Source organism: Tyto alba, unplaced genomic scaffold (genome assembly GCF_018691265.1).
Source record: "Tyto alba isolate M040663 unplaced genomic scaffold, T.alba_DEE_v4.0 Super-Scaffold_40, whole genome shotgun sequence".
NCBI classification, from domain to species: domain Eukaryota; kingdom Metazoa; phylum Chordata; class Aves; order Strigiformes; family Tytonidae; genus Tyto; species Tyto alba.
The window spans coordinates 42,635,866-42,649,859 of NW_024881316.1; the positions used below are offsets into that span (position 1 = coordinate 42,635,866).

General features: G+C 43.5%; 1 protein-coding gene across 5 annotated transcripts in view; it reads left to right on the forward strand.

The window, feature by feature from the left end:
• The window catches only part of KLHL29 (kelch like family member 29), a 405,860-nt gene that overhangs the window by 366,971 nt on the left and 24,895 nt on the right, over positions 1-13,994 (forward strand). For all 5 annotated transcript variants that reach the window (XM_042803184.1, XM_033004989.2, XM_042803185.1 and 2 more), the window contains 2 exons: positions 1,273-1,455; positions 4,235-4,415. In XM_042803184.1, coding sequence (XP_042659118.1) covers positions 1,273-1,455; positions 4,235-4,415 — 364 coding nt within the window. The remainder of the gene's footprint in view (positions 1-1,272; positions 1,456-4,234; positions 4,416-13,994) is intronic.

Here is a 13,994-nt window from a genome sequence, read left to right on the forward strand (position 1 = left end):
AATCCATTACTCTGAAGACACATTTCTCTGCTGCAGCTCCTAATCTCTCTTGCTGGCAATCTCACTTCTGTATTTCTGACCCTCCCACCTGTACACACTTGTCTCTAGCCTGGGCACAGTAACACATCACAGCAACAGCTCCAGCTACAAGCACAGCTCCCAGAATGGTGATTCCTTCCAGCTCATGGTGTCATGGTCCTATTTCTGAGCCTACCTCTCCTGGCACCAAATTGCACTGGGACTTACAACTGCTGCAGAAAGATTTTTAGCACTTCTGCTAAATGCTAAATCCAAACTATCCCCAGCACTTGACTCTTGAGGTCAGAGCCAGAAAACATCCCAGAGTTAAACTGTGACCTATCACTGCAGGGATGAGTCTAGAGTAACACTCAGATCAGTTTTGACTCAGTACTGGCTGTGAAATGGGAATAAAAGCTCTGAGATGTGCATTGCAAGTATGTCATTTGCATGAACAGATAATTTGGCTTGCTGTACACCCTGCATGTTATGGGCTTTGGGGTGCTGTTCACGCACAGATAAATCTCAGTTAATAACTGTATTAGGGCAGGGGCTATCTCCGTCATGTTTCCTAGCACCTAGCCCACTAAGACCCTGATCCATGGCTTGAGCACGTTATCTACATCTGGAAAACCTGCTTTCTCTGAGAAAAGCATAAAAAAAAAAAAAAACAAACCAAACCAAAACAACAACAACAAAAAAAACCCACAGAAAATCATATGTAAATAGAGTATATGCAGAGAGAGGATCAGGATCAAAAAGCATAACCATATCCTAAATCTTCTCTGGACATTGGCTTTTAGTGTGAGAACACCTTCTTTAGGTTAAAGTCCAACCATGCTTTCTCTGGATAATGCCCAAGCTCCAAAGCTATCACAGTCCTTGACAAAATTCCCATTTTCTTCAGTGGAACAGGAATTTGCTACATGCAGGTCTCACTCAAAGACTGTTGAAGTCAACGGACATCTTTGCATGTAACTATTTTTTATTTCTTTCTCCTTCAAGTTTTGCCCAGATGGCATGCTCCCTCCCAGGTTCTCCTAAACATGTTCATAGTGTCATTCCTCACCCACTGCTCCCACACACACACACGCTCCCTTTTTTCTCACCCTTCTTGGTTTGATTGCATAGTCTAAAACAGATTTATATACAATACATTAAAATTACCCCGACTGCAGAGTATTTTTTGACAGGCTCCTGCCTGGTTGAGGATGACACTTTTCTATAATACTATTTTTCTTACTTGAATCCTAGGTGTAGCCGAGGTAATAGTCTTAGTTGGGGGTCGTCAGATGATTGGCATGAATCAACGTGCTTTAACAGCGGTCACTTGCTTAAATCCTCAAAACAACAAATGGTACCCATTGGCCAGCCTGCCCTTCTATGATCGAGAGTTTTTCAGCGTGGTCAGTGCTGGGGACAACATCTATCTCTCAGGTAAGCAGCGAATTTCATAGAAGCATAGAATCACAAAATGGTTTGGGTTGGAAGAGACCTTTAAAGATCATCTAGTTCCAACCCCCCTGCCCTGGCCAGGGACATCTTCCACTAGATGAAGTTGCTCAAAGCCCTGTCCAACCTGTCATTGATCACTTCCTATGATGGGGCATCCAGTGCCATTGTAATAAATTTCTTCCTTATGTCCAATCTAAATCTACCCTCTTTCAGTTTAAAACTGTTACCTCTGGTCCTTTCACTACAGGCCTTGGTAAAAAGCCTCTGTCCGTCCATCTTTCTTATAAGACTCCTGTAAGTACTGAAAGGTCACTATAAGGTCTCCCCAGAGCTTTCTCTTCTCCAGACTGAACAACCCCAGCTCTCTCAGCCTGTCCTCATAGGAGAGGTGCTCTGGCCCTCTGACCATTTCTGTGCCCCTCTTCTCAACCTGCTCTAACAGGTCCGTGTCTGCCTTGTGCTAGGGCCCCCAGAGCTGGACACGGCACTGCAGGGGGGGTGTCCCCAGAGCAGAGTAAAGAGGGAGAATTCCCCTCCCTCGATCTGCTGGCCACACTTCTCTTGATGCAGCCCAGGGTACAGTTGTCTTTCTGGGCTGTGAGCGCACATTTCCTGGTAATTTCCAATTTTTCATCCACCAGTATTCCCCAGTCCTTCTCCACAGGGCAGCTCTCAATGCATTAATCCCTCAGATTTGCTGAGCTGGGAGAAAACTTTCCTCCTTACAACATAGGCAACACAGACAAAGAAGGACATGCCAGAGTTTTATACAGCTTGTCCTGGGAGAAAAAAAAAAAAATAAATAATACAAGTGGGAGGGCAGATGGAAGAGAGGGATTTCCCTGCTTTTATCATTCTCCATTTCTCTGTGGTGTTAATGTTCTCTCAAAGCAGTCAACAGCAGTATTTTGCAGTTGCAATGTGAAGAAAATAGGTCTGACAACCATCAAGCATGCAAAGAGGTTTCACTGCCATAGAAACACAATTTAAAATACTGGCTGTAGTTGAGTCTAAATGGTGAGTTATGGAATTTGAGACAGACAGTCTGAACTGCTGAATATGTGACCTACACTTACAGTACTTGCTTACAGGAGCATTCACGTTTTGTACTTGTTGTTGAGACCTCTCTTTTGACAGTAGTCACTAGCCCTATAATCTTCTTAGTTTCAATGAAACTGAGACCACACTCCTTAAAAGGCTTTAACTCCCAATGTAGCTGCCTACACTGCGCCCGTAGCATCACGGTGTCTGTTTTTTTGCAGTCTGGTGATACCTCTGCCTGGCTGGAGGGGGAAAAGCAATTCCCACCAGGCGATGCAGGATGCTCTGATGGCAGCTGAGTGGAGGTTCAATGACTAAAAGAGGAGCCTGCGCAGGGAGGTGCAGATGTGTGCCATCCGAGGATGTAGCTGGGAGTGCAGATGCACCAGGCAGTACCATGAAGGGGTTACAGCTGTTGCCTTTCCCTTACTGAGTTCCCTCACTGCATTTTCCACAGTAAACTGCTGCCTGTGGTGTTAAATTCCATTAATACTGCATAGATGCCCTAAGGATTGATTGGAAATTATTTCTTGACAGTTTTTTGCCCATGCTCATTTTGCAGCTGGAGTGAAAGCCTTCTATGGAGACTTTTGTGAGATGTTGACTTTTAGTTATTCTTAGCTGAGGTACTTTCCAATATGCAAAGCCATTTTAGGCTGTGCCATATCTGCTAACAAAAGCTGTTGAAACTTAAATTCAAAGCTTATTTCAGCTCTTTCCCTTGATTCTGGATGAGTGACGTGATGGTATTTGGTGGCTACAATAGGAGAGCTGAATGTCCCACATGGCTGGAAGCCTAGCTGAGTGTTGGTTGATATTTTGCTTTGCTCAAACTTACAAGACACAGAAGTAAGGGAAGGCAAACCAACAGAAGTGGGAATGAACCATTCAAGCTCCAAGTACTGGACCCCACACTGCATAGCATAGCTTTGGAGAGCAAAATACCAAGGAGGAAGCCTGGTTTTCTCATTAAACCACAGAACTGAGTCTAGTTTCTTTTCCTGGCTCAACCACTGACGCCTAGTGTGGTCTCAAATAAATCATTTAATCTCTTTGTGCTTCAAAATGGGGATAGTAAAGACGCCCACTAAGTGGCTACCTTGGAAGGTTCAGTCAGAAGTTTAAAAATGACCAATATAAATATTTCAGTGGAGCATTTTGAACTGTTTTACAGGAGTGGTACAGCTGGTTCTTTCCTTTATCAGAAAATTAAAATACCTAAGAAATTTCTCCCTGAAAATTAGACAATAAGCCTACAGTTCAAGCACTGACTTTATTCTGCCCATATACGTGTTGCTTCAATCCATGACTGTATTCAGCATTTTAGATTTCAGACTGGCCTGTGTCTTGCAAACCAAGATAGGCTCTGCCTCCTGACATCTTACCAGTGTTGCAGTGATTTAATAGACTGGGAGTTATTTATGAACACCAAAAAGGGTCTATCCCCTTATGTACACGTCCCTCACAGTCTGACATCTTGATTTCTTCATGTCATCTTATTAAAAAAAACAGCCTTTGGGGCGCGTGAATAAATGACACAGATATGCATCATCAGAACAGATGCTCAGTATTGAGGGTGATTTATTTTAATTAGTCAAATGTCATTTGAAGAGTTTTTACTTTGTAACTGGCTTTGATTGCTGTGTGCAAAGCTGCTGCCATTCCAGGATCTCACGTAATTCTCCCCCTTTTCTTTCCCTCACCCACACGTCGGTGCCAGGTGGCATGGAGTCAGGTGTCACACTCGCTGATGTCTGGTGTTACATGTCCTTGCTCGATAACTGGAACCTCGTGTCCCGCATGACAGTCCCAAGGTGTCGACATAACAGTCTGGTGTACGATGGGAAAATTTATACCATTGGAGGGGTCGGTGTGGCAGGCAACGTTGACCATGTGGAAAGGTAAAAAAAAAAAAAAAAACTCCCAAAACCATGCTGTTTGCTGAATCGTTTTATTTCATGCTATGCTAAAGGACCATTTCCCTTTTAAAGGACACATCAAATGGACTGTATGTGTTAAAATAAGCTTTTATAACAGCTAAAAAAGGAGAAACTATGCAGGATTAGATTTCTTTTTAAAGCTTCAGTGGAGACCATTGTTTCAAAACCAAAGACAAAAGCTGGCAGTTTGTTTGTCGGTTTGCTCAGGGGAGGGAAGAGAGGAATTAAGCTTCTTTGGACACTTTACACAGATTATACAATGAACTAATAAACTTCCTTTGAATTTAGTACTGATGAAAGTCTTTAGAGACCACTATAATCCTTTTTTTCTTTTTTTTTTTTTTTTTTAATCCAAAAAAAGGAACAGCAAAGTAAGTTTCTCACATGCACTCTCCTGGTAAAGCACCCCAGCCTTGACCTGGCTGGAAGGAATGGTGGTCTTGGCCTGGGGCTGGGACCTGCCAAGCTCCAAGTAAAGCAACCAATAAATGGAAACAGTTTTGAATTCCTGTCCGGGAGGGCCTGAATATAGATGGGACAGAATGGAAATTTCTCTTTTCAAGAAGACTCTGGATATAAAAGTTTTCCCTTTCTCACATGGAACTTTAAAAAAAAGGAAGACACAAAGGCACAAAAGAAACATTTCACAAAGTAGAATTCCAAAACCAACTAATTTCATGTCAACCATAACATTCAGTAAAACCATAAATTTTATATGCATATCAATGTTTTCATTAAAACATAGAAACCACTTTGAAATGCAATATGTAAGAAAATCCCATTCTAGAAAGATCAGTAGAGCCCTAGCCTTACCCAAACACTTAAAAATGCATTGTGACAATAGATGAATGATACATTTCTGTGAAATGTTTTTCCTTAGTGAATCTGGCAACCAAAAATACAGGTGTTTTTTCTTTTTGTCAGTTTTAAGAGCTCAATCTGAATACTTCAGCAACATTCTGAAGCAGGCATTTCCTGGTAAAAATTGCCTTCACAGGCAAGCCAGAAGGGATAGGTCATTAAGAAAGATTTGCAAAGAAATAAAGAACATTTTTCAAAAGGTTAGGATTAAAGATGCTTTCAATCTATTATTTCTGGATTTTGATGCTGCAACATTTGTGTTCCATTTATGCAGGGTGTGTTTATTTTTTTCATTGAGGTAGATACCATAAGCACTCAATACCAAAACCTGTATTATAAGTTTATTAATGTTTAGAAGACAAATACACAGGAAATTTGGAAATGCCGAAAATAAGGTTTCCTTCTGCAGATCTACTTTTTGGTACAATCTTTAATCATGTGATGACTTTTTTTTTTTCCCAAAGGATTTCTGCCTAATTCCGTGCGTGGGACAGACCAGTTATCTGTATGCGTGGCCAGGGAGATCCTAGCTGGTGCTGGGTGGTCACCATTCACATACAGCCCTATTTTTATGTTCCTCTATCTTTCACAAATATGGCACTACTTTGCTTAGGAGACAAGGATGTGACAAAATAACCCCTTGAAAGGACATGTGCTATGGGACAAGGTCAACAGGTAGCTTTCTCTCCTGGCCCAGGCATGGGCTGAAAAACTGACAGTGGTGATGGTGATCTCAGCAAGTCAGGGAAATGTAGACAGCAAAGTTTGAATGATGAATCATAGCAGTGAATGAAACATGTGAGCATTGCTTCCCTCCTTAACCCTGAGTTTACAGTGGGCACTGCCCTCGGGACTTGCTTTGAAGAAAATCTCACCGTTTTATGCAGATGATTTCCTGATTTCTGAAGATATTTGTCAGTATTTCAGTCAGTAGATTTTTAACTAGCAGAAATGTTTTTGTGAACATGGAATGCAGAGAGCCCAGGAAAGAGATGCAGCGTTTTATTCCATCTCTTGATAAAAATGAAGATCGAAATAATGCTATCACAGATAGGTATCTTGGTAGATGTCATTGATTAAATTTTCTCTTTTTAGTTTTCCCAGGGTCTTATTTCTGTCTCTGGTCTGATACTCATGGTCTCTCTTTAACAAAGCATCCAAAATCTTGGTCAGTTGAATGGACCCCAAATCAAGCAAAGTCACCCCCTCTCATTCCTTCTCATCTCAGTTACCCAAGCCCTTGCCATAAATGACATTGCAGCCTGCAAAGTCACACTAAGGCCCTCGGCATACCCTGCATGGCTCAGCGAGAGCAGCCGTGCTAGTTTTCAGTTGTAACAAGCCCACCAAGAGACTTGTATGTGGGAAAGGAACAGATTTCTTCCCTATCATTTCAGCACACACTGTCTCAACCACAATAAGGACGTCTTGTCATGGGGATTTGCTAAACCCGTGGCTATAATTAATCTGCTATTGTCAGTAAAGTGACTTGTGAGACAAAGCCATGGAAAAAGTGCAACATGGCCTCCTTTGGGTTATGCCAAGAAATGAGAGAGGTTTGGGGATGTTTCCTTTTTTATTCTTTGTATTAAAATGACAGTGCAGGATGGCAGAGGCAAAGCATGGCATGGCTGAAGCTGTGCATTTTGGAAAGGATGTTTCAAGGTCTGCTGTTAGAAATGCAGGTGAGAAAAAGATGACCCTCGTAGCTGTGCTGAGTAGTCAGGCCGCCTTTTCAGACAGAAGCATTTACCTTTTGGACTAGCCAGCTAATTTCTGTGAGTGTTCAGGAATTTAAATCACTGTACCCACTTTTGCAAGCGATGAGGCTTTCTGAATTTGGGTTGCAACTTTAAAAAAACCCACTTTAAAATGCAAAGTAAAGTCACTTTAATTACTCAGTTGTCTGGTGTCTTTTGCACAGTTAATGCCCGCTTCTTGACTCTGCCTTCTTTTTCTTTCCTGAAGAGCTACAAGTGACCAACCTTCTCCCACGTTATTTCTGTGTGGGCTGCACATTCCTCTTCAAATATTGTGTTGGTTTGGGTGGGACACTGAGATACTATCTCTCAGGATGGGGAGCCTCTCTGTCATTCCAGCAGATCTTAAAAAAACACTATATTAAAATAATAAGGTGACATGATCATATGCTTCAAGTCAGGTGATGCCAAAAATTACATTTACCTCTGAGGTTAACATTGTTCCCCTCAGTGTTGAATTTCAGGGTTGTGCGCTCTTTGGTTTTGGTTGGTTTCTCACCTCAAAGGAGGCGTCTAAGTTTATAGCCCCGTTACCCACCCAGACAGAGGTATGGGGGATCATCCAGGCCTAACACACAATGCAGTCCTGGGCTGTGCCACTAGTGTGAAGGGCAAGGCACTGGACACCCTCCCTCGCTGGGCCACCTACCACCTCCCCTCATGCACATGCAGCTTATCTTTCCCAACCACATTTTGCTTTCTGTTTGCGGTCAGCTCAAGCGTGACCATGCCCAGCTTTGGCCAGGTTTTGATGCAATATTCACTGGCATGGTGGAGTGCACGTCTCCAGTCCAAATTGACATACCCTCACCTCACCAGTTAGCAACCCCAGAGCATGGAGACTACAGGTTGTCTCCCCACAGTGGGTCTTTGAAGACAGAGAAAATAATGTTTTCTCCTAGTTTCCTTCTTGCTCTCTACCTGTTTTTCATGGAATTCTTGTAATATTTCATCTTAAATGGTTAAAATCTTACAAATATGTTTTTACTGCATTTTGGTTTTTAAAGACAAATGCCAGGCCATCTTATGTATACGTGCTCCCACCTGCCTGCACCTAATTCATTTGCTGCGCCATTAGAAAGCATTAAAGCAAGTAGGACCCCAAGACTCCTAATGATATATGGCATCAGCTCCTGTGCTCCTCTCACCATGCTTTTGGTTGTGTCATTGATGCTGAAGGGTTCAGCCTCAACCAGAAATTCTGGTGCCACTTAAATCAGTGGGTGTTTTCCCATTAACTTCAATAGGGCTGAGATTTTTTACCCTTTATCTGCCATTTGTCTGTAAAGAGGCAGTAAAAATTCTGGCTCGATGGATAATATTACAGGACTATCACAAACAGACGAGTACAAGTCGTTTGTTACTCATCTTAAAACAATATGCATGTGCCAGAGAAGCTGAGTTATAAGTCCATTTTTGTGGTTGTACATGGGTATATATTCAGGGAGAGTTATGTTTTTGGAATGAGTGCTTAGGGAAATAACAGCACGGCTGCAGTTCTCCATCAAGCCCCTCAGGCAAGTTTCTTTGTGACAGGGAGCGAGTCATTAAGTGTTCGGCGAGAGGGTATTACACTTTCTGTCTTCTTCTGAGATATGAGTTGAGTTGGGAGGCAGCGAAATGAAGTGGATCCATGAACTAGGTTTTTAGATAATGGATGGGCCCTGTAATATATGCAATTTGAGAGCTGAGAAGACTGCGTATGCTGACAAGACAATATATGTGACTAAAAGTGTGGAAATGTGGGTGCTTTGTGGTTATTATCTGTTTGAAGGACAGAAGAAGATGAATCTCCTTGACCTGACAGCACTTTTACAATAAGGTTTTGTAAAATCAGGAGATTACTTTGGTTGGCAGTGTGTACTTGGAAGACAGTCTAAAAAATTCAGTGTAAAGAATAAGCTTTATAAGTCTTAGAAACTGCTTCAGTACCTACTGCTTTATTGAGACACGGTCACATAGGAATTAGGGCTTCACCCCCCAAAAAGGTGGCGGCATCAGCAGCCCAATTGAAGTGCATCTACACCAATGGATGCAGCACAAGCAACAAGAGGAGCTGGAAGTCACCGTGCAGCTGGAAAACTGTGATATAATTGCAGTCATGGAAACACAGTAGGATGACTTGCACAACTGGAGTGCTGCAATGGATGGCTATAAACTCTTCAGAAGGGATAGGCAAGGAAGGAGAGGCGGTGGGATAGCCCTGTGTGTTAGGGAGTGTTTTGACTGTGTAGAACTTAAGGATGGTGATGATAGGGTTGAGTGTTTATGGGTAAGAATCAGGGGGAAGGCCAACAAGGCAGATATCATAGTGGGAAGGTGTTATAGAGCACCTAACCAGGATGAAGAAGCAGACAAAATATTCTGTAAGCAACTGAGAGAAGTCCCACAATCACTAGTCCTTGTTCTCGTGGGGCACTTCAACTTACCAGATGTCTGCTGGAAATGCAATACAGCAGGGAGGAAACAGTCTAGGAGGTTCCCGGAGTGTATGGAAGAGAACTTCCTGAGACAGCTGGTGAGTGAGCCAACTAGGGAAGGCGCTGCACTGGACCTGTTGCTCGCAAACAGAGAAGGACTTGTGGGTGATGTGACGGTTGGAGGCCATCTAGGGCACAGCGATGATAGAGTTTTCAATTCTTGGAGAAGTAAGGAGGGGAGTCAGCAGAACTGCTGCCTTGGACTTCTGGAGGGCAGACTGTGGCCTGTTTAGGAGACTGTTTGACAGAGTCCCTTGGGAGGCAGCCCTGAAGGGCAAAGGGGTCCAGGGAGGCTGGCCGTTCTTCAGGAAGGAAATCTTAAAGGCACAGGAGCAGGCTGTCCCTACGTGCCAAAAGACAAGTCGGTGAGGAGGAAGACCAGCCTGGCTGAACAGAGAGCTTTGGCTGGAACTCAGAAACAAAAGGGGAGTTTATGACCTTTGGAAGAAGGGGCAGGTAACTCAGGAAGGCTACAAGGATGTTGTGGGGTTATGCAGGGAGAAAATTAGAAGGTCCAAAGCCCAACTAGAATTTAATCTGGCTACTACCAAAAAAGACAATAAAAAAATGTTTCTATAAATACATTAGCAACAAAAGGAGGTCTAAGGACAATCTTCATCTGTTATTGAATGTGGGGGGAACCGTAGTGAAAAAAAGATGAGGAAAAGGCCTTAATGACTTCTTTGCCTCAGTCTTTAATAGGAAGACCAGTTGTTCTCCAGGTACCCAGCTCCCTCAGCTGGAAGACAGGAACACGGAGCAGAATGAAGCCCCCATAATCCAAGGGGGAATGGTTAGTGACCTGCTACACCACCAAGATACAAAAATCTATGGAGTTGGTTGGGATCCATGTGAGGGTACTGAGGGAACTGGCAGAAGTGCTCATCGAGCCACTTTTCAATCATTTATTTGCAGTTCTGGCCAACCAGGGAAGTCCCAGTTGACTGGAGGTTAGCAAATGTGATGCTCATCTACAAGAAGGGCCATAAGGAGGATCTGGAGAACTACAGGCCTGTCAGTCTGACCTCAGTGCCAGGGAAGGTTATGGAGCAGAGCACCCTGAGTGCCATCACATGGCATGTACAGGACAAACAGGTGATCAGGCCCAGTCAGCTTGGGTTTATAAAAGGCAGGTCATGCTTGACTAACCCGATGTCCTTCTATGACAAGGTGACCCACTTGGTGGATGAGGAAAAAGCTGTGGATGTTGCCTACCTGGACTTCAGTAAAGCTTTTGACACTTTCCCACAGCATTCTCCTGGAGAAACTGGCTGCTCGTGGCTTGGACAGGCATACTGTTCACTGGGTGAAAAATTGGCTGGATAGCTGAGCCCAAAGAGTGGTGGTGAATGGAGTTAAATCCAGTTGGCAGCTGGTCACAGGTGGTGTTCCCCAGGGCTCAGCATTGGGGCCAGTTCTGTTTAATATCTTTGTCAATGATCTGGACGAGGGGATTGAGTGCCCCCTCAGTAAGTTTGTAGACAACAGCAACTTGGATAGGATGTTGATCTGCTTGAGGATAGGAAGGGTCTCCAGGGGGATCTGGACAGGCTGGATCGATGGGCCAAGTCCAATTGTGTGAGGTTCAACAAGACTCAGTGTCAGGTCCTGCACTCGGGTCACAACAACCCCATCCAATGCTACAGGCTTGGGGAAGACTGGCTGGAAAGATGCCTGGCAGAAAAGGACCTGGGAGTGTTGGTCAACAGCTGACTGAACATGAGCCAGCAGTGTGCCCAGGTGGCCAAGAATGCCAGCAGCATCCTGGATTGTATCAGAAATAGTGTGGCCAGCAGGATTAGGGAAGCGATTGTCCCCCTGTACTCGGCACTGGTGAGGCCACAACTCAAATACTGAGTTCAGTTTTGGGCCCCTCACTGCAAGAAAGACATTGAAGTGTTGAAGCGTGTCCAGAGAAGGGCAACAGAGCTGGTGCAGGGTCTGCAGCACAAGTCTTATGAGGAGCAGCTGAGGAAACTGGATTTGTTTAGCCTGAAGAGAAGGAGTCTCAGGGGAGACCTTATCACTCTCTACACCTACCTGAAAGGAGGTTGTAGTCAGGTGGCTGTCAGTCTCCTCTCCCAAGTAACAAGCAATAGGACAACAGGAAATGACCTCAAATTGCATCAGGGGAGGTTTAGATTGGATATTAGGAAAAATTTCTTCACTGAAAGGGTTGTCAAGCATTGGAACAGGCTGCCCAGGGAAGTGGTTGAGTCACCATACCTGGAGGTTTTTAAAAGACGTGTAGATGCGGTGCTTAGGGACATGGTTTAGTGGTGGCCTTGGCAGTTGTGTGTTAACGGTTGGACTCGATGATCTTAAAGGTCTTTTCCAACCTAAAAAGTTCTGTGATTCTATAATTCTGTGATGTCTTAAGAAAATTAAATATATAGCCTTGTCCAAGGATAGTTTCTTAAACCCCTCAGAACAGTCAGAAGAAAATAAAAAAGGCAAAAAATAGTAATCCATTAATGTGATTTTAAACATGTGGATCATCTGAAGAGCAGATTAATATGACACTGTACATCTTTATTTTAAATAGCAGCTTCCCTGCAAACAGAATTAAGTAATGTGTGAGAAACTGGAAGATGCATGTCTGTAAGTGACTGACCACGATGTAAGGATTTTATAATGTGAATATATGAAGATACTCATATGGCTGTTTAATTGAGGAGGAGAAAAATTAAGAGACTGTGGAGGGAAAAAAAAAAAAAAACACACTGTTTTCAGGTGCTGAAGAGATCAAAAGTCAAGAAGATAGAGACGCAAACTGCACAGCTTGAAATTAAGGGTTTTCTGCTGTTAATACTGAGGTGGCAGGGAAAGAGCAAGAAAGGAGGCATTGAATGAAACGTATGAAGCAAGAGGAAGATCAGGCTCACAGACTAAATCTTATGAGTAGAGAGTTGTGGAAACCAGCTTATTTCTGCATATGCTTTCTTCAAGCCTGGGCTGTATTTTCTGCTGGGTTCAGATCATTCCATATCATGGGTATATAAATAATTCATAAACCAGAGGATGGTAGCTGCAGAAGGCTCAGGTGAGACAACGGTGCTCAGTGCACATGAAGTGACAGGCAGGGACACACACATCCTGCACACATGGAAAGCCTGATGTCCAGAGCACAGCAGGGCCATGGACGGCAGAGTTGCAGGGACTGCTCTGGGGTAAGGGGAAGGCATGTGAGGGCTTCTGTGTAAAACCACATGTGAGTCCGTAGCGTGCAAGACTGCAAAACCAGAAATCAGTCACGTGAAAAGAGATGTCCTTGAAGTTTCAAGTTCAGCAAATTGGATGGGCTTGGTAGGCCCATAGCGGAGGACAAGCATGGACACACTGGGACTGGAGGGAGCAGTGGAGAAGAGGGAAGAAAAAACTTTGCTTGGCTTGAAGCCAGCTCCCATTAAGTCTCCATCTGTGGCTTCAAACAGGGGAATCAAATGCAAAGCTTGACTAATGGAAAGAGATCAAAGTGATTATTCTTTAAATCAGTTCCCTCCCCGCTGGTCCCTGAGCAGAGCCAGTGTTACAGGCAGCCGAGGAGCCCCATTAGCACTAGTGGCAGCGGAGTGATGGCAACACCGGAGGTGACACGACAGATAGAAAGGCTCTAGGGCAAAGAGGTAAAGCAGGTGTCATTATTTCCTGTCCTGGAAGGTTACAAAGATTCAACTTTATTCATTTTTAAACCAATTTAGTTAATCTGGTGCAAATCCTTGTGTGAACACGTTAAGAGCTGACTTGATATAGACCAAAATGATGGAAACCTACCTTGCAGAGACTTAAGGAGCTTAGACGACTTAGTTTATCCCATGGAAGATGAAGACATGACTTTATTATTTTCTGGAAGTCCGTACATGAAAAAGAAAGATTTGTTAGCAAATGACTTTATAATCCAACAGGGGAAAAAAAAAAAAAAAAAACTTACTTTCTTGTGGCTGGGAGCCAAAGCAAAACAGAGACTAGAAATTAGGTCTACAGTTTTGCAAGGATGGAATGAAGTGGGGGTTAAATTCCCAGAGGATGGAAGGACTTGATGGACAAGCATCCGGAAGCCTTGAAGGCACCAAATTCTATTCAGCCCCAGGGGTAAGTTAGGCATTTAAGAGTATTGCTTCACTGAGCAGACTATGTAAAACTCACGTTAGATGCCCGTGTTAGGTGGGCAAGAACTTGCTTCCTCCTCCTTTATGGTTCACTGATTTTTTAAACCAAATGACCTTCAAGACAAGAGTGTTTTTCTAAACTTCCTCAATTGCACCTAAATCCAGTAGATCTGCAGCCTTTGGCTTTCAGCAGATGAAGTGAAACTGGTCATTTTTGGTTTCGAAATGGCAGTTGAAGGAGGGTAGGAGAAAGAAAGATAAGGTCTGTCATCACAGAGCATAAATGGAGAGCAATGAAAGTGTGTGAAAAATGGGGTCTAGAGGACCTGA